The sequence below is a fragment of the Drosophila navojoa genome, chromosome 2, assembly GCF_054131105.1.
Source record: "Drosophila navojoa isolate 15081-1374.11 chromosome 2, UAZ_NAV_1.0, whole genome shotgun sequence".
Taxonomy (NCBI): domain Eukaryota; kingdom Metazoa; phylum Arthropoda; class Insecta; order Diptera; family Drosophilidae; genus Drosophila; species Drosophila navojoa.
In genome coordinates, this window is record NC_142890.1 from 14040926 (window position 1) to 14061288 (window position 20363).

Consider the following 20363-nt stretch of genomic DNA (forward strand, 5'->3'; position numbering starts at 1 on the left):
TGAAAGCGAAAATGTTAGCTTGACAAAATTGAACGATATTATATATTTTTTATCTAGATGACACAATTGTTTAGTTATTTCGTTGCTCCCTATTAACAATTAACAATTGGATTCGTTTAGGTGTTTTAAAATATGGTTCAATTGGGTGATAGACAAGCGGGGAGGGTGAGTAAAAGCTATGGAAGTTTCTATCATACGAAATCATAAATAAATATCAATATTGGTAACTATTATAAGGCTGCCTTGAGTTATTGCTTTCGTCTAGATTGGTCAACGGAAACCTCCGCGTTGATTGTAACCGCCGCGGCCGCCGCCACCGCGTCCACCATTAGGGTAAGCCCCAAAGCCACTTCCACCGCCACCGCCACGTCCTCCTCCTTGAGGATTCCAGCCAGAGCCTTGCACACGTCCGCTGTTATTGATAAACTGGTCGCGCTGCTGTTGCGGCTGTTGTTCCTGATATTGTGGTTTCCAGTTTTGGGGACCACCACCTCGTCCGCCCCCACGGCCACCACCGCCACGTCCTCCACGAAAATTACCGCCGCCACCGCCACCGCCACCACCTCCACCACCACGACCACCTCCTTGGCCACCAGCACGTTGCTGTTGCCAGGATGGCATCTCTGGCGGCGGGGGAGCATGCTCATTGGCGCGTCCACCACGATCAGGCACACTTCCAATCACATGCTTCTCTATTTTAGATGCGGTATTCTTGCGCACATTCACTGAACTTGTCTTTTCAATGATCGCCAAATCCGCGCGCGCTGCCAGCAGCGCCACAATGTTGGTGTCATCCCCGCCATATTGTAGCTTTTCGATTTCCTGAAGTTTACGCTGAAAGCGTTCGCCAATCTCGTTTTGACGATTTTTCATGCTCTCTGACCATTGAAAGCTTTGAACAGTCGCCTCCAAACGGGTTAACATCATTTGACGGCGCAGATTATACTCGGCGTCCAGATCTCTGTGCATGGTCTCCAGAACACGCCACTGAGCATCGGTCAATGGCTTGCTAGTACTCAGCAAGGGTTCATTGATCACCGCCGGGCTTACTTGCTTCAGCCGTTGTACCAGCTTGGCCATCATTCGCTCGAACAGCACTTTGGCATTGATGTTTTTCGGCAACTCACCCAGCTGGAGGTCAGTTGTCAACTGCATCACAGCGTCCTGCAGATGAGATTCAGTCTTCGATTTCTTACTGGGCGGCTCGGCAGGCTGCAGCTTCAGCGACATCTTTGTAGCCATGAGCTCTGATGTAAGATAATCGAGAAGATGCAGAAGGGATTCTCGTGTCTGGAAACGTTCCGACATGGGCACGGCGACGAATTGCCGGTATGGGCATCCCAGCTCAGTCAGCAGTAGTGAAAGTTCAAAAACAAACTCGTTATGGTCCTTGCTACTGGAAGCTAAATGCTCGTCGGTTTTCCTCAGCACATGCAATTGATTGGCAAGCCAGTAAATCAATTCGCGCAATTCAGCGTTGCCTATGCCACTGTCTAAGTATTGGTTTAGACTCTTTTGCTCAACATTTTTATAGCCGAGCGCATTTAAAGAATCTATAATATCCAATTCGAGATCCATTGCCGGCTTTTCTTAATTTTTTCCAACGTTGTTTTCGTTTGCTTCCAGCTGCAAATTACTGATTGCTGGTCACACTCACTCAAGTGTCAGTTTTAACAGAGAAAAAGCGTAACATGTTTATGGCTGTAATTAACAGTGGACTAACAGTTGTCCGTTGTGCTCAGTTTAAAAAAAAACAAAATATTACTATTTATACTGTATTGTGGGATTTTGATTTAATAATAATTCACTTAATGAGCTATGGTGTTATGGTATATTAAAATATATAATTTCCCCATACTTTGTTTTAGATGGTTCTATCGCTCATTTATCGAATTGGTTGCTTAGAGAGTTAGAGACGAATGAACAGTCGAACAGGCTGTCATTTAGATATGACACGCTTGTTTTCAAAAGCATTGTTATCGCTATCAACATTAACCGCATCAGAATCGGTTTGTTAACATTAACGTTTACAGTGAAGCAAAGTTTATCCACTGACCAAAGAAGTATTCTTTGGTCAAGGGTTCATCTAAACATCTTGCAGCATATACATTCATATAACTTCATTTATTGTAGTTTATCAGCTTTAATATAATTTAAATATATATATATATCGGGTTTAATTTTTTTAAGTGTAGTATATATAGATATAATTTTTTCATATATATATATAATGTATATATGTATGTATTTTTTTGTAAAGCAGGAAGTTTTAGGATTCGCAAGAGTTACACCTTTGGTGTTACAAATTTTACATTTTTCTTTTACTTTTTTGTTTTACATACAACACTTACATAATTACTTAAAATGAACACACATATTTAGCTAATTAATGTATACAATCATAATCGTAATATTCAGTTACTTCATGTCTTCCAAGAGGCTCTAAAACTAATAGAAACACAATAATGACGTCTTACACAGATACAAATTCGTTTTCAAACACAAGAAAATGATACAAAGGAAAGAAACGAACAGAAGAAATACAAAAATTAGTTCGCTGCAGCAGCTACGCAATGGCACAAACATAAATTCCGCGCCAGAAGTTTAAATTTCATGCACTGGCGACATTTGCTTAAGTGTAGCTGTACTGGTTATCAATGGCGCGTCCACTGCATTCGGCTCCTGATGTTGCACCGCTGCTGCTGCCGCTGCCAGGCACTGCACCACTGCTACCACTGGCGACCGCATCACTAGCATGTCGCGTTGCACCAACGCCCTGATGCGGTGCCTGCAGTGAAGCATTGGATGCACGCAGATGCGGCTGATCGAGGAATCCTTGACCAACTGGCGGCGAATTGTGCGCGTTCAGCGATGTGGGATCCAAATGGAAGTAAACTTGCTCCGGAAAAAAGACGTGTGTTGGCTCCTGTGGCAGTTCAATTTCGTTTGTCTTTAGGCGAACACTTAGATTCATGGTAATCACTTCGTTGCACTGTAATTGATTGGATGGATTAGATTTCGCTTTGCAATTGAAATAGTTTCAGTATATGGGAATGGCTTCGACATGAAACATGCGACATTTACCAACGTACAAAAAACTCAAAAAATGAGTACGATTGAAAAAAAAAACATGTTCCAAGATAAAACGCTCAATAAAAATAAAATAAAAAATCTAAAATAAATGGAAGTTTCTTAAATATTTTCATATAGTAATGAAGACGTTCTGCAAATTAATTGTGGCACGTAATTTGAGATCTTGAAACATTACTAATATCTATGTATATAAACGAGCTTCCAGTTCAATATTTTTTATCAAGAATATTTTTACATAAATATTTATATTTTTTTTTAAATATATAATACCTAAGCTGTAAATCACTGCCTTAGGCAAATATACCTCTTCCTGATGCTCTATAAAACTACGTTGTTTATGGATTGTTTATGAAATGAAAAAACTTGCAAAATCAAATAAAGGAAAATAAAAACCATCACTGACACTGAATTGACTCCAAAATTTTGGCTATCTCACATGTCTCGGCGATGGGTGTCCATTGCTATTGCCAGAGCTGCCGGCGATGTTGCTCGCTCCAGGGTTCGCATCGGTGCCCGGGTCATGCGCAGTCGCTGACATTGTTGTTATGGGAGCGCTATCATTTAGCCTGCTCGTGTGGTGCACCCAATCGGTGAGCGTCACATCCGATGTGCCGCCCGACTCTAGTGGTATGGGATTGTGTCGGAAGTGTTCCAGCATCTCTTGAATGGTGGGGAACCACAGATGCTGAACTCGGCACTGTCCCTTTTCGGAGATTGTCAGCCGCAGATGCTTGGCACGCCCTTGGAAATTGAATGTCAGCACGAATTCGCCGCGTCGCGTTTCGCTTTGGCGTACCAAAAAGAAGCCATGACCCGCTGCCTCCGACTGTAGCACCATGCGAGCTGCTTCGGCGCGTGGCAACGTGCCGTGGAACCATGGAAACAGTCGCATTTCCGCCGTTAAGTCCGCCACATTTATATCGTTTTCAGTTTCGACCAGTTCGTTGCCATCGAAATTACTGGAGGCGGACAAACGTTGCTCTCCTCGGTCACCACGTGTCGGTCGCGAGGGTATTTCAGGCGGTGTGCTGCTCAGCTCATTGCTGGTCTGGGAAATGACATTCAAATCATTGGCGGAAGCCGCATTCGCGTTGCTGTTCCCGACTGACGCAACGGCCAAAGCGCTGTCGGCTGACTGCGAATTTACCAGATTGCCATTGGAGCCACCCAGCAGAGGACCTCCTTGCTGCTGATATTGAGGATTTTGTATGCCGCCCAAGGCACCACTAGCAGCGCTTGTTGTTGGATTTGGGTTTGTGGTCACCGGTGATGTTTGCATAGCTGCCGCAATGACTTCTGAATCCAGTATGGGTTGCTGCGTTGGCGGCGTTCGCATGCAATATCGTATTGTGGCCAACCAGCTACGCATGTCCTCGGCGCTCTCTGCTTCGATTACGTATTCCATATTGTTGTCGGCCTTCAGCACAAATGTGTTCAATCGATCCGGCATCTCCAGTGTGGTTGTTTCACGTGCCTCCGAAATCAGAAAGCAAAAAACACCACTTTGAGGCTTTGTGGATCTGGGCGGAGTATAGAATTCCAGCATGTAACCGCCCACGGCTTTGACGAGTGCCAGACGACACTTCTCCCATTTTTGTGTGCCCGTCGTCTGGTCTAGGCTCTCGGCAGTCAAATTATTGACAATGCCCTCCTTACGGCACTCCACAACTATTTTAGCCAATTTGGTTTTGTTGCTCTGCTTGCTGCTGCCAAGTCCGTCTATGTCATCCGAATTCTTATGAAAGAAAGCCTGCAAAAATAAAAGTTTCTGATGTTAAACATTGATTTATCTGTCTGGTGCGCATCTCTCGCTCACCTTGCCCTTTCGCAGACCCTTGAAAGAGAAGCGACGCAGCAGCGATTTGGGAAACTGGCGTGACTTCTCGTGCTCCTCCGTGTCGAAATTCCCGCCACCGCCGCCGCTGTTATCAAATTGAGAGTCTATTTCTGTCTTTAGGTTGTTGCGTCGTTTGGAGAATTCTGTAGCGTAGTGCGCCGAGAAATATTCAACAAACTTTATCGAAAAACTGTTGTGTGATATACCACGGGCCACATCCGGCGGCAAATTGCTGTTGATGTAGTTAATACATGCTTTTGCAAAGTCGCTAGCTGCAACACGCGCATGACGATCGCAAAACTCCTCCCAACTTGTGCCGTCATTTGTGTAGGATGTGTTACCCCCCACTGCATATCCAGTTCCCATTGGAGCCGGTATCAAATCACTGCCACCCGCAGCACCCAAACTTGTGGTAGGTCCAATGTAGCCGCCCGCGCTAAAAGCGCTTGCGTTGACAGCTGCGCTATTCCCACCCATGTGCACAAAGGACTGCTGCTGTCTGTGTGGGTGGCGGCGCAACTCCGACTCAATATGCCCGTTTATATTCAGTTTGATGCAAGAGTTTCTCCGCTGATGTCTGTGATGTTAAATTTGTACCTAAAATTACACAAATTTAAAAAAAATTTAGTTATATAAAATTTAAATTAATAGTTAATTTAAAATTATTTGAATATTTTTTAAATTCAACGGAATATCCACTAAATACCATTGGTCATTTAACCGGGTTCCCCGCTGGGCGACGGCACTCAATTTGCGTTTACGTTGCTCATTTCGCGTGTTCTTACGTGTACTCTTACGTACTATGTTTATTGTAAATGCTACTTTACGTAAAGCGTAGGCGTATTAACGTATCTACACATATACATACCGCATATCTATGAATGTATGTATGTCGGTGTGTGATATGGCTGCTGTTTTGATTTTGTTTTGCAAATTTGATGATAAGGTGGAGTCAGCGTATTCTGAGTCAAGGCCATTTTAATGTCTTTTATAATTTTCCTTGCTCGTTTGTTGGAATGCAAATCGCTCTTAGCTAAACATGCGTATGTGTGTATTACACCTACACATTACTTCTCGGTGTTAAATTTGTTCATTTGTTCGAATTACACTTACTTGTTACTTATAAAGTTTGCTTACAACCGCGCAACGCACTTTTAAATTAGGGCTTTCACTTTTTTATTATTATTATTCACTTTTCTTTTCTGCTATTATTTTATTTCCCAGAAGAAAAACACAACGCAATATAATCGTTAATCGTACAAACACTAACCGTATCGCTAATCGTTATTTATTTGTCTATCGGCCAACCACCATAACGCCCTTATTATCGGGAAATTCGATTACTCGATGATTAGTATGATTAACCGCCTTTTTAATTTGAATAAAAACTGACCAGACTATTAGAGCAAAATTTGGAAATTTTAATAAATAAAATAAAAATATCTTAACAACATAAAAATTCTTCAGCCAACGAAGGAATAAAAAGATATTTTTTTTTAGGTTTATGTTCAAATCTCACATTTTTATTGTTTCTATATGTCTCGAAATTGCATTTACTTAAAATTAATGTGTAACTACTATGCATATATTTATAGTTATGTAATATTGTTTGTTTTTATATTTTGATCGTTATAAATAATTAAAACTTTTGAAACTTAATTTGTGAAACACACCAAGTGCAACATTTTTGTTTTTATTTTTCTTTTTTTTTAAATATTTATTATTTAAAACGAACACATGCATTTTGGCAAAACATCATATTCATTGTTTAAATGTACGTGTGCAAATTTGAAAGGCCATGGAAATTTATATACTAATGTGTCTGAGGAAGGTTAAACGAATAATGATTTTCAAATGCGGGCGCACTTATAACTATTATTTGTGATTGTGGTTATTAAAATTAAGTATTTACAGAAAATGTCATACTGTTTGATAATTGATTCGAATTGAGAATTACGTAAATTTGCTTTCTCGTATATCATGTGTATGAAAATATTTAAAATGTATTTTAAACCAAGCAAAAAAAAGTTCAATCTCAACAGTTGGTAAAAAAAATAAAAATCACGCTAATACTACAGTATATGCAGGTTAATGTAAATAATAATTCTGCTTAATTCTGTATGATATAGAAGGGCTTCGGAATCTTTCATTTGCATCAAGATCAATACAACGTTTAGCATAAAACTGTTTCAATAGTAGCGTTGTGTAGCAAAATGACATTTTACATTAAATCATACATGCATATTTTTGGGGCTTTCAGAAGTCGTTGTCATTTATATTAAAACTACATAGATTTATTATTCGGTTTTGCTGTTACTTCACTAAATTAGAATTACCTAACTTAAAAAATTTTGATACGTATAATTAAAGAATACGTATTTTATCAAGAGAGAATTCATAGTAGGTGTATTGTGTTTTTCTCTTTCTTCCCTTTTTTCGTTTTGTTTTTAATTCTGTTTAAAGATAGAATACACTCAGACTTCCAATTGTTTTGATGGTTGATGCGCAATAAACGGTTCACTCCACATCCGTCGTAAATCACCCTAAGGAGTCATTATAATATTAAAATTATTTCTTGAGTTTAGGGAGGAGTTCATTTACCTTCAAATAAGCCATTAGTAGCAATGGTAATAACGTGAAGGGTACCAAATAAAGTAAGGCAGGCTGTGCGGCCTTGAACACCTCCGAGCTAACCGTAGCCGTTAGCAGACCCAAAAAATAGCTATAAATACGATAGTAACGAATTGAAAGACCATAAACTATAAGCAATCCATTCGCACAACTTACCCCAATAAGGAACAATGAAAGTATGTCAACTTAGAACCAACACCCTTTGGCGGCGACAGCGTTGGATCCGACGTGAAGCCCTGTGATTTTTTATAGGCATCATATCGTAGCACAAAGCATAGCAATAGTCCGGGCATAACAACGTCGCCTAGGCCGAGCATCGAGAAGTGTCCTGTATTGTGTATGCTGGGGAAAACCAGTTTGCCCGGCAAATTCAGTTTCGGTGTGTCCCGCACAATGCCGCCCAAATTCAATTTGCGCGCCACAATGCCAACGGGATTCTCGGCGGGTCGTGTGGCCACCTTGACCATCACGTTTGTGCTGAATATGTACGATGAAAGAAACACCCAAAACACGTCGTATATCAGTAGACCAGTCAGCAGCAGCGTCGACACCTTCAAGCTTGGCAGCCGCACGAACGCAATGAAGGCAACACAGAGACCCATGCCCATGGCTAAAATGGATCCATTGGATACATAAAAAGTAACGATATAAATAAAGTGACATATTGCGTAGTTTAATTTGTCGTACCATCCATTAACAGCCAGTGCCCAGTTAGCACCCAAACGCACACAATGGAGACTGAGAGCGTGAAGCTGAATAGCTCCGCTGCCGTAAAACGTCCACAGATCCCAAAGGAGAAGCGCTTGCCATCGGTGCAGGGCCGTATAATGTATTGGCACATGGGCAACAGCAGGAAGGCCAGCGCCACAGTGGCAATAACTGTGAATAAATAGTTAATGCGAGCAGTTAAACAGATTATGCATACTATGCTCTACTTACTGGCAGTGCAGACGGCGAACAGCAACTGCATCGAATCAAAGAAGAAGAACATGATGAGCAGCGATATGGAAGCACCCAGTGGCAGGCACAGTGCATGCATTGTATCGAGCGTGGCGAACTTGTCCGCTACATCAAAATTCGAGTCTATTAATTTTTGATATTGCAAGTCAATTAGTAATAATAGCATATGATACGCAAAAGCTTAAGCCTGAATCGAAATATTTCCGGGTGCTTATACGAGTTGTTTACATTATGACCAAAACATTTGGAGTTAATGAGTTATTTATTTACGCGTCGAAAGCAAATAAACATAAATGAAGAAAACGTCTAAGAATCAATGGTTCCGTAAATAAATACGGCTGATAGCTTGTATAATGTGTGTATTAAGTTCATGCTTACTTGGCTCCTTCTCGACCTGCTCGCCTGTTAGCAGATTCGTCATAGACTCGTTGCGTTTCTTCGCCTCGCGCTCCCGTGCCTCCTGCTCAATGTTGAGACTGCGAAAGCTGCCGTAGACAATTAGCAGCATCGATATTAGGCAGGTGGACACACGCGACGAGTCCATCACGCTCGACACAGTCCAATGTAGTTCACGATATTCAGAGCCAGCTGCTGCTGCTGCGGCCGCTGCTGCTGCACCGCCGCCGACACTGCCGCCACCAACGCCGCCACCACCAGTTTGCGCGCCGGCGCTGCCGTGCGACATGCTCGGTCAATGATAAGCGGAAAGATGGCCGCTGCCGCTGCCGCTACGCAGGAGACTATGCGTTCGCTGTGTCGGTGTCGGAGTCGAAATCGGAATCAGGTTTGGGTGCAGTATCAGTCTTCACTATGAATTGTTATCAGCGCACGCAGCTGCCACTGCTTATCTGTAACCTCTGTCGCTGCCGTTGCTGCTGCTGCTGCTTCTGCTGCTACGTTGTTGTCTCTGCGGGCCGCTGGCTGCAATGAAACTGGAATTTGATTTGGCTTATTAAAATTGGGATATGTTGACGGAGCATGTCTGTAGAAGACTTGCTGCTGCTGCTGCTGTGTGTGTGTATGTCTGTCCACTGTTATAATATCCTTATTTACTTTAGTCTATTTGTCTTTGTGTTTTAAGTAACTTTAAACAGCTGCAATCGCAGAAAAGTTGCTTCACACACACACACACACACATACACATTCCCGATTAAGAAACAAACAATGATAAATTATATGATTTTCGCTGAGTACCCGTTTAGCGCTCAGAAGACCTTTAAAGTCGAAAAATCAGCGGAAAGGTTAACTTTCATGCGGGCTAACTTCATACACCCTACCACAAAAGCGGAATAGAGCTAACGAACAACTGTTGCCGGTGTGTGAAAATAAAAACGGGCCTAAGCACAAAGAAGAAGGCCATCAAAAGTCGCTGGAATAAATTATAAAAGTATTACCCAGTTTCTGCTATGCTTTGCCCACTTGACGTTGTCGTTGTTATTGTTGTTGTTGTTGTCGTCGCTGTTGTGGTGGTAGTCAAATGTTATTGTTGCAGCATATTCTATGGTGTATTTACACACGCTCCCGGACTATTCTTTAAATACCCATCTAAGTTATTAAGATCATAAGGTATACATATTTAAGTGTATTTTAATTTGTGATACTCTTAGAAATAGTTTCATTCTTTTATGTATGAAATCTAAACTATATGAAATGATACATCCTCACAAACAATTGTAAGACAGGGTATAACGTAGTCGAGCATCGGAGGCTGTTCTTCAAATGGTCGTTGCACTCGTGCTATGTTAATGCAATGTTACTGTTAATGTTGGCAGCAGCCCGCTGTTAATGATAATAGAGCGATTCGTTAATAGAGAAATGAAGCACAAGACAAAAGCGAAACAGTTGCCAACAACTTCCTAGCTAGTCGTCATTTGTTGTTGTTGTTATGTTGAAGCGGGTTGCCGTTGTGCGGACTAAATAATATGCTTTGTTCGAAATGCAAAGTGTAACATGTTGTCTGAGTGTGTGTATGTGTGTGTGAGGGAGCATGCAAATGATTGAAATATCGGAATGTGTGTGTGTGTGTGTCCCCCTTTTCAATGCAACAATTTAACAGTTCCCACACGTTGCACGCTTGTTGAAATTGTTGAAGCGAGTAAGGGAACGGGACAGGCAGATTATCAGACAATTAGATGTCATCTTCTGATGGGACAGAAGGGGGCTAATTGGAATTATATTATGCGACGACAGTCCAGACGAAAACCGTCTTAATTAATTAAGTCAAATTGAGAAACTATTCCCATTTCCGTACATATGTATGTATGTACATCAAATAAAGACATACACAAGTTCACTTTCGAATGTAACATGTGTTTAATTGTTACCTAAAGTACAAAGTATTTGGTCAGCTCTGACCGCTACTCTAAGCAAACTACTTATACGGAAGGTGAAAGTGAAGCTTGTCTATGAGAAATCACGCTCAAACCTAGCCAAATATCTACATACACAGTCTTCATAGTCTAGGCCATACGATTAGGAACAATCTTTTTTGTTATTGGGAGCTCTTTAAATAATGCTATTTAATTTACACAAAATTAATATATTTATATGTAAAAACAACAAATTTATTTCAAATTAAATTTACATTTTTGTATGAGGGCTGTATAGATGTGCAAATGCGGGTTTCTATGTATGTATGTGTTTGGTTATTTTCACATATGTATGTATGTATCTGTTAAGTTGTGTGCAAGTTGCTGAATTTTGCTTTTTAGCTTTTTGCTTTGATTCAATCGTAAGTTTGCCAAGCAACACACACACATATGCATGCGCTCACTCACACGCACACACTAAACAATAACAACACTCAGCGGCCCGCAACTGGAATCAAATGCAACACTTGTGAAATTTTATGTACACAACATCAAATACCGTAACAACAACAACCAAACTTAAAGCGCAGGCAAAGCTTTAATTTTTTTCTTGTATACAAAATGTTTAGACTCCACTTGAACGGCCGCCGCACCGCTCCACTGCGTAACAAAATTACAACCATACAAACACTCACACATTCACTCACTAACTGTTTGGCTATGTGTGTGTTAAGCAAGGACAGAGCGGAGGTGTGGCAGGGGGGCTGGTCTTTAATTACTAAAACTTAGACGCAAGCAGCAGCAGCCTGTTTCGATTTCATTGCACCTCAAAGTTTTGTACACTATTAGTGGGGCACAATTGGACTAGTGGGGGCGGTTGTGTGAGTAGCGCCTGCTTGGGGGATTGTCAGTGCTTACTTTGCCCTGCGATTCACATTTACATTCGTGTTTGGCTGTGTATTTTGTTTTCCTTTTGTACCGATTTTCTTCTTGTTCAGTGAAAAGCCACAGCTGCTACATGCTTAGTACACACATTTTGATTTTTTTTGTGAATTAGTTGCAGCTAATGCACTTTTCACTGGTTATTCAATAGTTTATTAATAATAATACATTATTTTATTATTTTTCTTTGCACTCCTTTACTGTTTTTTCTGATGGAAAAACAACGAACTACAAGTGTGGCCCAACACCGCGAAGCCATAAATGTTTGCAGTTCATTGACGATATTTACGTATCGATAATAAAAATTGTTCAATCGTTTGTTTGTATTTATCGATATATCTTACATTTAATTTACAATGAGTTAATAAGATCAATAGGATTCACAAGTATCATGTTTAGTATAAAATCATATTTTATTTGGAATTTTCAATAATGAGCTATATTTTAACCAGTGTTGCAAAACGCTTAACTTGGTTTGTAATCGATTGGGATTTTAGTATTCAAGCGATAAGTTGATTAAAGACCATTTGAAACGCGGCCACACTGAGTCAGACGTGATTGAGAGAGCGCCGCTGATGCTTCGATGTACAAATAAAATTTAAATTATTGTTAAATGCAACGCGTTTAACGGAAATAAAACGATTAATAGTGATTTAAGAAAAAAGTGTTATTTTAATTAATTAACGAAAAAACAACCATAAAGAAATTAATTTTAAAAGTGTGCAACTGCAGCGAATAAAAAAAGTGCATTAAAGGCTGCAAGAGGCTAAAGCAAAGCAGCTTGAGTTTAAAACGGCAGGAAGCCCACGGTGTCAAGAAAGCCGTCTTACTAAACGAAAACTGTGCGAAAAAGTTAATTAAACACCATAAAATGGGTCTAAACGGCTGCTGTTCATGTGTTAAATACTTGATGGTCCTTATAAACATCTTATTTTGGGTAGGTATGCAAGCAGACAACAACAACCGTAACAGTAACAACACAGAATCAGACAGCTCACTAATACAAACAGCAACTGGAACACACGAATAGAGATATAGATGGCGCGTTTGAAAGTGTATGTGTGCGCGTTCCCTATGCCTTAGCCTGTGCTCGCGCGCACGCTCTCAACTGCTGCTGCTGCTGCTGCTGCTGCTGCTGCTGCTCACTCCCTACTCCAATAAACAATAGAAGTTCCGTTGTGGGTGGGAGAGTATACGACACCCACTCACACATACACACGCGAAGCACAAATAGGCAGGCAGACAAGCAGCGAAAGCATCGTGCTCTTCGATTTCCCCCCTCATTTGTGCTGCTCCCACACATTGAGATATGCCGTTTGTCTTGTTTTCTTGTTGGCCTTTTCCTGTTGGTTTTTTATTTTTATACGAGTATGCGTGCCTTGTTGTTGTTAGTTTTGAGCGTTGCTTCTTGCTACACCTTCGTTCTTTTCATTTTCTTATCTACAACAAAAGTGAAGCAACGGCTCATTCATTGCTTTAACGCCCGTGTGTATGTATCTATTTACTCGCACACACATATACAGACACATATTTGTAGGGGCAGGACCTACATTTGGCGCCTTTTGGGTGCGCCACTCCCCACAAGCCCACGCTCTCTTATTTTTGCAGTTCCTTCTCACTGAAAGGGTTCAACGAATTGTGTGTATGTGTGTGTAAAAGTGTATTTCTTTTTAGTTTTACGCAATTTACTATTTCCACATTGATTCATCATTTAAGTTCTTATTTGTTTTACGTTGTTTGTGTTTCTTGAGTAAAATTGTATTTTTCAATTTTGTTTCAAAAAAAATTTAGTTGTTATTTTCTTGTTGCTTTTTCGATTTTTCCCTATAGTATTTATTAGTCAAATCTATTTTCGAACAAACCAAAAACAACATTCAGCTTTCATTCTGTGTGGATGTTGATTTTTTCCTCTTGTTGGGGGAGGAGGTGGGAGATTCTTGTTGTTGATCACAGTGGTGCAAATTATTTATGAACTGTGATACAGATATGTATGTGTATGCATATGGTCATTTGAAAATAATAATTAAAATACTATATAAAATCGCTTTGTTCTTTAATGTTTAAGTATGAATAAATTCAAATGTGTATATGTTTCTTATATTTACGTTTATTTTTAAAGTTTGTTTCCCCTATATTTTATTGTTAAATCATTTTGTTACTAACCTAAAATGCTTTAACTATTTTTAATTATGATCAATATGATGATTTAATATAATGATACAATCAGATAGTCGAAAATGAAGAGGTATTCAATACTTTCAGTTAGTTGCAATTTGTTCGTGAATATTAGCAACACTGTGACATAGTTTTCCATAACATTTCCATTTCCATCAGCATCGCCGCTGCGGGGCTTCGTGATCAAGCGGCACGACTTTAGCTGACGCTGATGCTCTGACGTTCCATTGATACTGTCCGACGAGCAGACAGATCGGTCAGATCGACTAACCGCCACAGATGCCGTCATTCAGTTAGAAGCGCTCGGCCTGCCTGCCTGCTTGGCTGGTGGACATTGCTGACGTCTCTCGCATGCCGACCAATTAATTTTGCTCTCCTCCTTCCCTCCTTCATTTTGTTCATAATTCATTGTGCTATTTTTCACACAATTATTCATACTATATACGCTTGCATCATGAACGACAAATAAAAATTAAACGATCAAAGTTGCATAAGGCGAATGTGCCGAGGACATTTTTCTTTTACGATTCCGCTTTCATGTTTATTTACTACGTCCACAGTGATGTAGGTCATGCAAGGAGTTGGTACTTTTATTAAACATTTGGCCTACATTTCATCTGCACGCGACAACGTGTCTGTTTTATATGCACCATGTACTTAAATAACACACATGTAACCAATTTTCTGCCATTCGCAACATTTGTATTTTAGCGCTTTGCGTTTTGTTCCTGTATTCCGATTCATTCATACAAACGGGCAGCAGAATGCACTTTGCTTTGACCTTTTTTTTTTCAACGATTCCGTTTTTCTTATTACTTCGCGCATATCTCTATCTCACTCTCTTTCTCACTTACACTCTGTATTCATTCAATTCGCCAGCGTGCTGAAGAGCGCAAGTGAAAGACCACCCGCATTTAAATAAAGCTTAGGCTATTTTTAGGATTTGTATTTTGCTTTTATGTCAAATTCGGTACATTTTGTGGTTGGAGTGGTATATTTTGCATAAGGGCTTGAAATCAAAATAAATAAAGCTCTTCACTATAGTTAGGAAAATCATAAATAATAATAAATTTCTATCATATAAACATTGATCGGCTAATTTGTCAAGAACATCAACTTTGTCAATTGTTTCACAAAGACTTCGAGTCTTTTTGAGCTCTTTATATAGAGTTCTTTGGTTTATTTTTTGTTGCGGTATTTGTGGTCACAAGTATTAGTAGACTAATTGCAGCATTGCAATTGTAGCTTGTGCAAAGAAGTGGGCCAAGGTCAGCAGAGAATAATTTGATATATATTAAAAAGGCAAAATTTTATATTCAAATTACCGATTTACATTATTTATTGACCGAGTAGCGTTGAGTATACTATGTATTATACAAAAGCAAGCTTGTTGATTAAATAAAACACTTGCTGCAATTCCAGCTAAAGTAAATGAGATTAGTATTGTAGTAAGTACTGAAATGATTGTGTATATCGGCATGTATGCTAGAAATTATATTATAATACCATGTATTTGATATAAATTTCAAACATATCCAATTTCCATAGGAATGCAACATTGATTGATGTTAAGTGCATATTTTGTTTGATATTTAAAACTAATAGTAATTTATTGTCTTACATTACAATAAACTGTAAGTCTAATAGGCATGTTGAGTGTTAAAATGTTACTGAGCATCTCGTATAATGCTAATTGCGATAAGTGAGTGAAAAACTGTATAAATTAATTAACATATAATTGTTGCTGCTTATTAAGAATATAATCTGCTTTGAGTATTGTATATAAAATGAATATGTGTGGACAGATGCCAATATAAACTGGCATATTTCTCGTCCCGTGCCTGATAATCCCCCAGCCCCGAGATAAGGCTATGAATTCGCATTCGCATGGCCGATTGGTTCAATGTCTTGGCAACAACAACGGCAAAACAAAAAGAATATAATATGTGGCTCTTGATTTCGTGAAAACGTAAACACATTAAAACAAATAAACACAAGAATATAACGACATGAAATGCTGGAAACATTTCCAAAGTCTACCCGGCCCGACTGCGGAAATCATGAGTTACGAACGAACCATGTTTCATAATGCCCATCGGCGGATAGACAATGTTCCGGGGAATACGTTCGCATTCTTGGCACGACTCTTGCTGCCCGCTTTAATTGCCGCCCTCTCTAGTGGGGCGTGTCGCAAACACACACATACACACACACATTAGCATTGCGTCATTGAAGCATTTCGCTGTTAGCGTTACGATTGAGATTGAGTAAAGAACACATGACGTTACTTCACCAAATATGAACAGATGAATGCCTGACCTATTTAAGATATTCAGTTTTATTCATTTCTGTTATTCTTTTTCAGCTAATCGGCTTGACCATTGTGCTCACCTCACTATGGATGCTAACGGATCCCACGTTCATGCTATCGATGACACAATCGTATAATCACTATCATATAGCACTCTATGTCTTCCTGGCCATTGGCATACTTATTACTCTGGGCGCATTCTTTGGCTGTTTGGGTGTCTGTCGCGAGTCGCAATGTATGCTTGTTTCGGTGAGTGTTGCCCAGCTGCAGAATCCAATTACGAAATGCAAAGTATCACTCGGCCCACACGTGCTTGGCCCACGCTGTCTGCATTGCCATCGCCCACAAGGCGCATGGAAACCGCAATTCGTTAAATGATTTTGACTGCAGTTTGTTTACTTACGCCCATTAATTAATCAACGGCTTCCTTGCAGTTCTTCTGTGTGATACTCATTGTGATGGTCGCACAAATAGCAGCCGGTGCCTGGGCGTTCCACAACAGAAACAAGCTGGATGACATGGTTCGTGCGGCGGTCAAGTCATCTGTGCAGGAGGAGTATGGACAGTCTAGCATGAGCTCACGCACCGTCACCTTTGATACGCTACAAAAGAATGTAAATAGAATCATTTGAAGGCGAAGCGATTCGCTAAACGAAAATCTCTTTATAGTTGAAATGCTGCGGAGCCGATGGACCTGGTGACTGGGCCACGAGTCGTTTCAATAATGTGGATCGCACGAATATCGTCGATATAGCCGTATCCTCCATGAATGTGCTCTACAATATACCAGAATCATGTTGCAAAGAGGATATCAAGGACAACGAGTGCGATAAGTGGCGCAATTTGAAATTCGGCGGGCCGTTAAACACGTACATTTATCAGCAGGTAAGACTGAAGATATTGTTATAAAAGATTGAAGCAGTAAGTTCTTATGTAAAAGAAAATTAGTTAGCCTTATACTAAATGCCATTTTAGCTATAAATATTGAGTTGCCAACGTTTCTCTATGATCACAAATTCTTTGACCTTTGACGACTATCTGCTATTTTTAAACACCGTCAATCGTTTGATCATAAAAATTAATAATCCTTTAAGTTAATTGATTGTTTTTCCACGCTTGGGTTAATAAAAATTCTATGCGTGACACAAAGACACTCAAAATGCGTTAATTATTATTGATATTCCGCACGCATTGAAACTTCTTGAGGAGAAACTTCTCCTATGGCGGCAATCGCATAATAAACAAACAATAAACATTTGAATTCTATGACTGGAAAAATAACTGAAGAATTATAGATAAATTCTAACTGTTTTGTTTTTCTCTCTTTACAGGGCTGCGTTGATAAGCTGATTGAAATTATCTATGAAAACTGGGTCACAATCTTTGCTATTACTGCGGCTGTCATTCTGCTGGAGCTGCTCTCGTTGACCTTCGCCCTGAGCCTGTGCTGTGCGATGAGGAATCAGCACTACAAGGCCTGAGAATTACTGAATTCCCATAGGGAAATAACAGACGATGAGAAGTACTAACAAACCAAATGTGAACTGCTGAAGCATAGGCGTTACTAATCACAACAACAATTGGTGCGACAGAAATGCATTTAGCACTGACAGCAAATAGCAAACGGCAAACAGCAAACAGATTGTATTTTGCAATAGCTGTGGGCAAAGGCTGTAGCTGGCTAGGTTTTTAGAGGCTGTCAGCCCATGCAAATACTTTAAAACAAACACTTTTGTAGTACTTTAATAAGCAACAAACTGAGCAATTGTGGACGATTTGAAGATGACAAAGAGTCAAGGAAATTGAATGAACTTTATATGAACTTGATACGCAGCAACTTTTCTAAAATATTTCTACATTGAAAACAAACGGAAAACAAATCTCATTTTACAATAGCAAACAAAATAGAAAACTTAACTTAAATCAATACACAACATCAGTAAATTCCTTAATATTAGGATAGTCTAACCGCATAAGGCAAAAGTTTCAAATTAAAGAAAGCATAATGTTTAGAAACCGAAAAAAAAATATATATAGTACGACACAAGCATACTATATTCAAATCGTACATTAGCTATTTAAGCACAAAAGTAAAAATTGATTTGCCAAAAAGATGGAAGTTTAAATGCAATCATAAATTTTGTTAGAAAACACACACTTTTCAATCGTATGCCAATTAGTGTACGCACAATTTAGGAAGAATCAAGCGAAGGAGCATTCCAAAAGTGAGAACGTTTACGTAAATGCCCCAATAAGTTCTGATTCGGCGTTGCCATCCAAAGATCCAAACCCAAAAAATTCTTATCATTTCTCTTGTGTGAAATCATGTGCTAAAAGGAATAGTTAAATATTAGACGAAATTCGTTGAGCTTCGCAAAATGAAATGCCAAATATTTTATGTATTTACCAAAACAAAATTTGTTTTGACATCGAGTGTTAAGTAACAGCGCACTGTTGACTACATAACATTAGCTGCCATTTAAAGCGCTGCTTTCGTTCAAGCACTGTTAATAAACATGCTGTTAGCTAACAGCTCTCTGTAAAATACCCTGCCATTTATTGAATACATTCGAAATAAAACTGTCACACTTCTCACACTAAATATTTTTCGAATCAACATATTTATAAATTATTTATTATTTAATTTATTCAAGTACAATTACTATGTAACCTAAACAACCATTAATGGAAGTACGTAATGAATTTATATTTATATTAAAACTCGACAACTCATACATACATCCAATACATATATATTTACACATACATATGTATATATATTTTGTACCATGTCTTTTTCATTTCTCATAAAAGCGAAAAGCGAAAACGAATTTTGTATTTTTATTGTTGTTAAATGAATTTTGTTGTTAGTTAATGGTAATGAGCGTCATACTTTGTACCCTTCGCAACGTTCAAGTTAATCAAATCTACAACCAACCCAATGACAAAATTATATTACATTTATATTACTTTACAAGTAACGTAAACAAATACAAATAAATAAATATATATATTTAAATTTACACATCAAAAAGCAAAAGATTTATTTACATTTTATAGTAGTTAATCCAATTTTTGATTTAGTGAAGTAAAAATGTTCGTGCAAAAGGAGTTAAATTTTAAAATGTAGTCTAAGTAAACCATTTCACAAATAATAAACATGTTTAACAAATTCAACAAACAAAAACAAAAAAAGTTGGAAATGTAGCGAATCATCTATAGATATACATATATATATATGACAAAAAAAAAAAAAACAAATATATATAAAAATTTAATTAAACATTCAAGAACAAACTTCATATTTAACAAACATGAGTGTCATAAAACCTTCATATGAATCCGATTCACGGATCATAAATCATTAAAATCAAAATCAATACATCAAAATACATAAAAGTTAATGCATTAATCAAACTATCAAAATATATTTCAACAAACAATTCTAATTCTAATGCTGGCATATGAAATGCATATATATTCATTACACACTCGTATAACCAAATGAAGATCATGCAAGTTAAGAAAGTAGTTAATATAAACATATTTCATCTGGTTGATCCCAAATTTCAATTTGCTGTAAGTCAAAATACAAAGAAAAAGGAAAGAATAAAGAAAACTCAGCACATGAAGCAATATAAATATATATTCTGAAACATAGATGCTCAACAACCGCAATTAAATTATAAAAAAAATAGAAACATTTTCTGAAAAACGTTATGATAAGATACACTCACTCAAACACAATCTCTTGTATAATTTATAGATATTCCCAGTCGAATGCATAAATGCCGAATCCATTACATGAAATAATACACTCGGAGAAAATTCATAAATAAATAAACATCTATTTAACAAAACCTGAATTCCGTACTTCCAGTTTCCATAATCGGTTGGGATACATTTGGTCAAGATCCTGGGTAAGTTGACTAGGCAAGGAACAGGCCCAAGCAAGGTTCTCAACCGAAAACAAAAGCGAATAGAGCCAAAGGCTCCTGCTCAGACCGATAGCGAGTGAATATAACTATTTCGGGATGATCTCGAGAGCTGAGCGTAAAAGATAAAAAGGTTAAAAGTTTATGGCAAACTTTGCTTGTTACAGATC

General features: G+C 38.7%; 4 protein-coding genes and 1 long non-coding RNA gene across 10 annotated transcripts; 1 reads left to right on the plus strand and 4 right to left on the minus strand.

Moving 5' to 3' along the window:
* Positions 1–14: 14 nt before the first annotated feature.
* On the minus strand, positions 15–1651 carry LOC108660205 (protein FAM98A). Its single transcript, XM_018113525.3, has one exon. The coding sequence runs from the start codon at positions 1576–1578 to the stop codon at positions 271–273; it is 1308 nt and encodes a 435-aa protein (XP_017969014.1). The 5' UTR covers positions 1579–1651; the 3' UTR covers positions 15–270.
* A 454-nt stretch (positions 1652–2105) lies between these two features.
* Lnk (SH2B adapter-like protein Lnk) lies at positions 2106–6220 on the minus strand. Of its 4 annotated transcripts, none has more exons than XM_018113523.3 (4): positions 6044–6220; positions 4910–5527; positions 3530–4843; positions 2106–2992 (listed from the first exon to the last, which is right to left on the minus strand). In XM_018113523.3, the coding sequence occupies exons 2-4, from the start codon at positions 5405–5407 to the stop codon at positions 2633–2635; spliced, it is 2172 nt and encodes a 723-aa protein (XP_017969012.1). In that variant the 5' UTR covers positions 5408–5527; positions 6044–6220; the 3' UTR covers positions 2106–2632. The 4 variants fall into 4 exon arrangements, with proteins under 4 accessions (XP_017969012.1, XP_017969011.1, XP_089117851.1 ...); XM_018113522.3 differs by having other exon boundaries at positions 3530–4861; XM_089261725.1 differs by having other exon boundaries at positions 2727–2992; positions 3497–4843.
* A 982-nt stretch (positions 6221–7202) lies between these two features.
* SppL (signal peptide peptidase-like protein) lies at positions 7203–12040 on the minus strand. 3 transcript variants are annotated; one of them, XM_089265329.1, is made up of 7 exons: positions 11749–12040; positions 8900–9442; positions 8501–8644; positions 8249–8440; positions 7718–8171; positions 7532–7652; positions 7203–7473 (listed from the first exon to the last, which is right to left on the minus strand). In XM_089265329.1, the coding sequence occupies exons 2-7, from the start codon at positions 9204–9206 to the stop codon at positions 7405–7407; spliced, it is 1287 nt and encodes a 428-aa protein (XP_089121455.1). In that variant the 5' UTR covers positions 9207–9442; positions 11749–12040; the 3' UTR covers positions 7203–7404. The 3 variants fall into 3 exon arrangements, with proteins under 3 accessions (XP_089121455.1, XP_017968828.1, XP_017968824.1); XM_018113339.3 differs by having other exon boundaries at positions 8501–8626; positions 8900–9453; XM_018113335.3 differs by having other exon boundaries at positions 8900–9453.
* Positions 12041–12297: 257 nt separating this feature from the next.
* Tsp96F (Tetraspanin 96F) lies at positions 12298–19860 on the plus strand. Its single transcript, XM_018113340.3, has 5 exons — positions 12298–12709; positions 16313–16507; positions 16693–16872; positions 16928–17143; positions 17590–19860. The coding sequence occupies exons 1-5, from the start codon at positions 12644–12646 to the stop codon at positions 17737–17739; spliced, it is 807 nt and encodes a 268-aa protein (XP_017968829.1). The 5' UTR covers positions 12298–12643; the 3' UTR covers positions 17740–19860.
* LOC149092167 (uncharacterized) lies at positions 16419–16781 on the minus strand. Its single transcript, XR_016197638.1, has 2 exons — positions 16662–16781; positions 16419–16585 (listed from the first exon to the last, which is right to left on the minus strand). It is a non-coding gene; the product is annotated as an uncharacterized LOC149092167 (long non-coding RNA).
* Positions 19861–20363: the final 503 nt, after the last annotated feature.

What these genes read in the sequence shown, in the direction of transcription:
- LOC108660205 (XM_018113525.3), bottom strand. Translation starts at nt 1,578, where the DNA reads ATGGATCTCGAATTGGATATTATAGATTCTTTAAATGCGCTCGGCTAT.
- Lnk (XM_018113522.3), bottom strand. Translation starts at nt 5,407, where the DNA reads ATGGGTGGGAATAGCGCAGCTGTCAACGCAAGCGCTTTTAGCGCGGGC. An exon ending in AGGGTCTGCGAAAGGGCAAG is followed by an intron (nt 4,862 to 4,909) that starts GTGAGCGAGAGA and finishes GTTTAACATCAG; the next exon opens with AAACTTTTATTTTTGCAGGC. An exon ending in GACACCCATCGCCGAGACAT is followed by an intron (nt 2,993 to 3,529) that starts GTGAGATAGCCA and finishes AATCAATTACAG; the next exon opens with TGCAACGAAGTGATTACCAT.
- SppL (XM_089265329.1), bottom strand. Translation starts at nt 9,206, where the DNA reads ATGTCGCACGGCAGCGCCGGCGCGCAAACTGGTGGTGGCGGCGTTGGT. An exon ending in GCAGGTCGAGAAGGAGCCAA is followed by an intron (nt 8,645 to 8,899) that starts GTAAGCATGAAC and finishes AAAAATTAATAG; the next exon opens with ACTCGAATTTTGATGTAGCG. An exon ending in TACTAATGGCTTATTTGAAG is followed by an intron (nt 7,474 to 7,531) that starts GTAAATGAACTC and finishes ATGACTCCTTAG; the next exon opens with GGTGATTTACGACGGATGTG.
- Tsp96F (XM_018113340.3), top strand. Translation starts at nt 12,644, where the DNA reads ATGGGTCTAAACGGCTGCTGTTCATGTGTTAAATACTTGATGGTCCTT. An exon ending in TTATAAACATCTTATTTTGG is followed by an intron (nt 12,710 to 16,312) that starts GTAGGTATGCAA and finishes ATTCTTTTTCAG; the next exon opens with CTAATCGGCTTGACCATTGT. An exon ending in CGCAATGTATGCTTGTTTCG is followed by an intron (nt 16,508 to 16,692) that starts GTGAGTGTTGCC and finishes GCTTCCTTGCAG; the next exon opens with TTCTTCTGTGTGATACTCAT.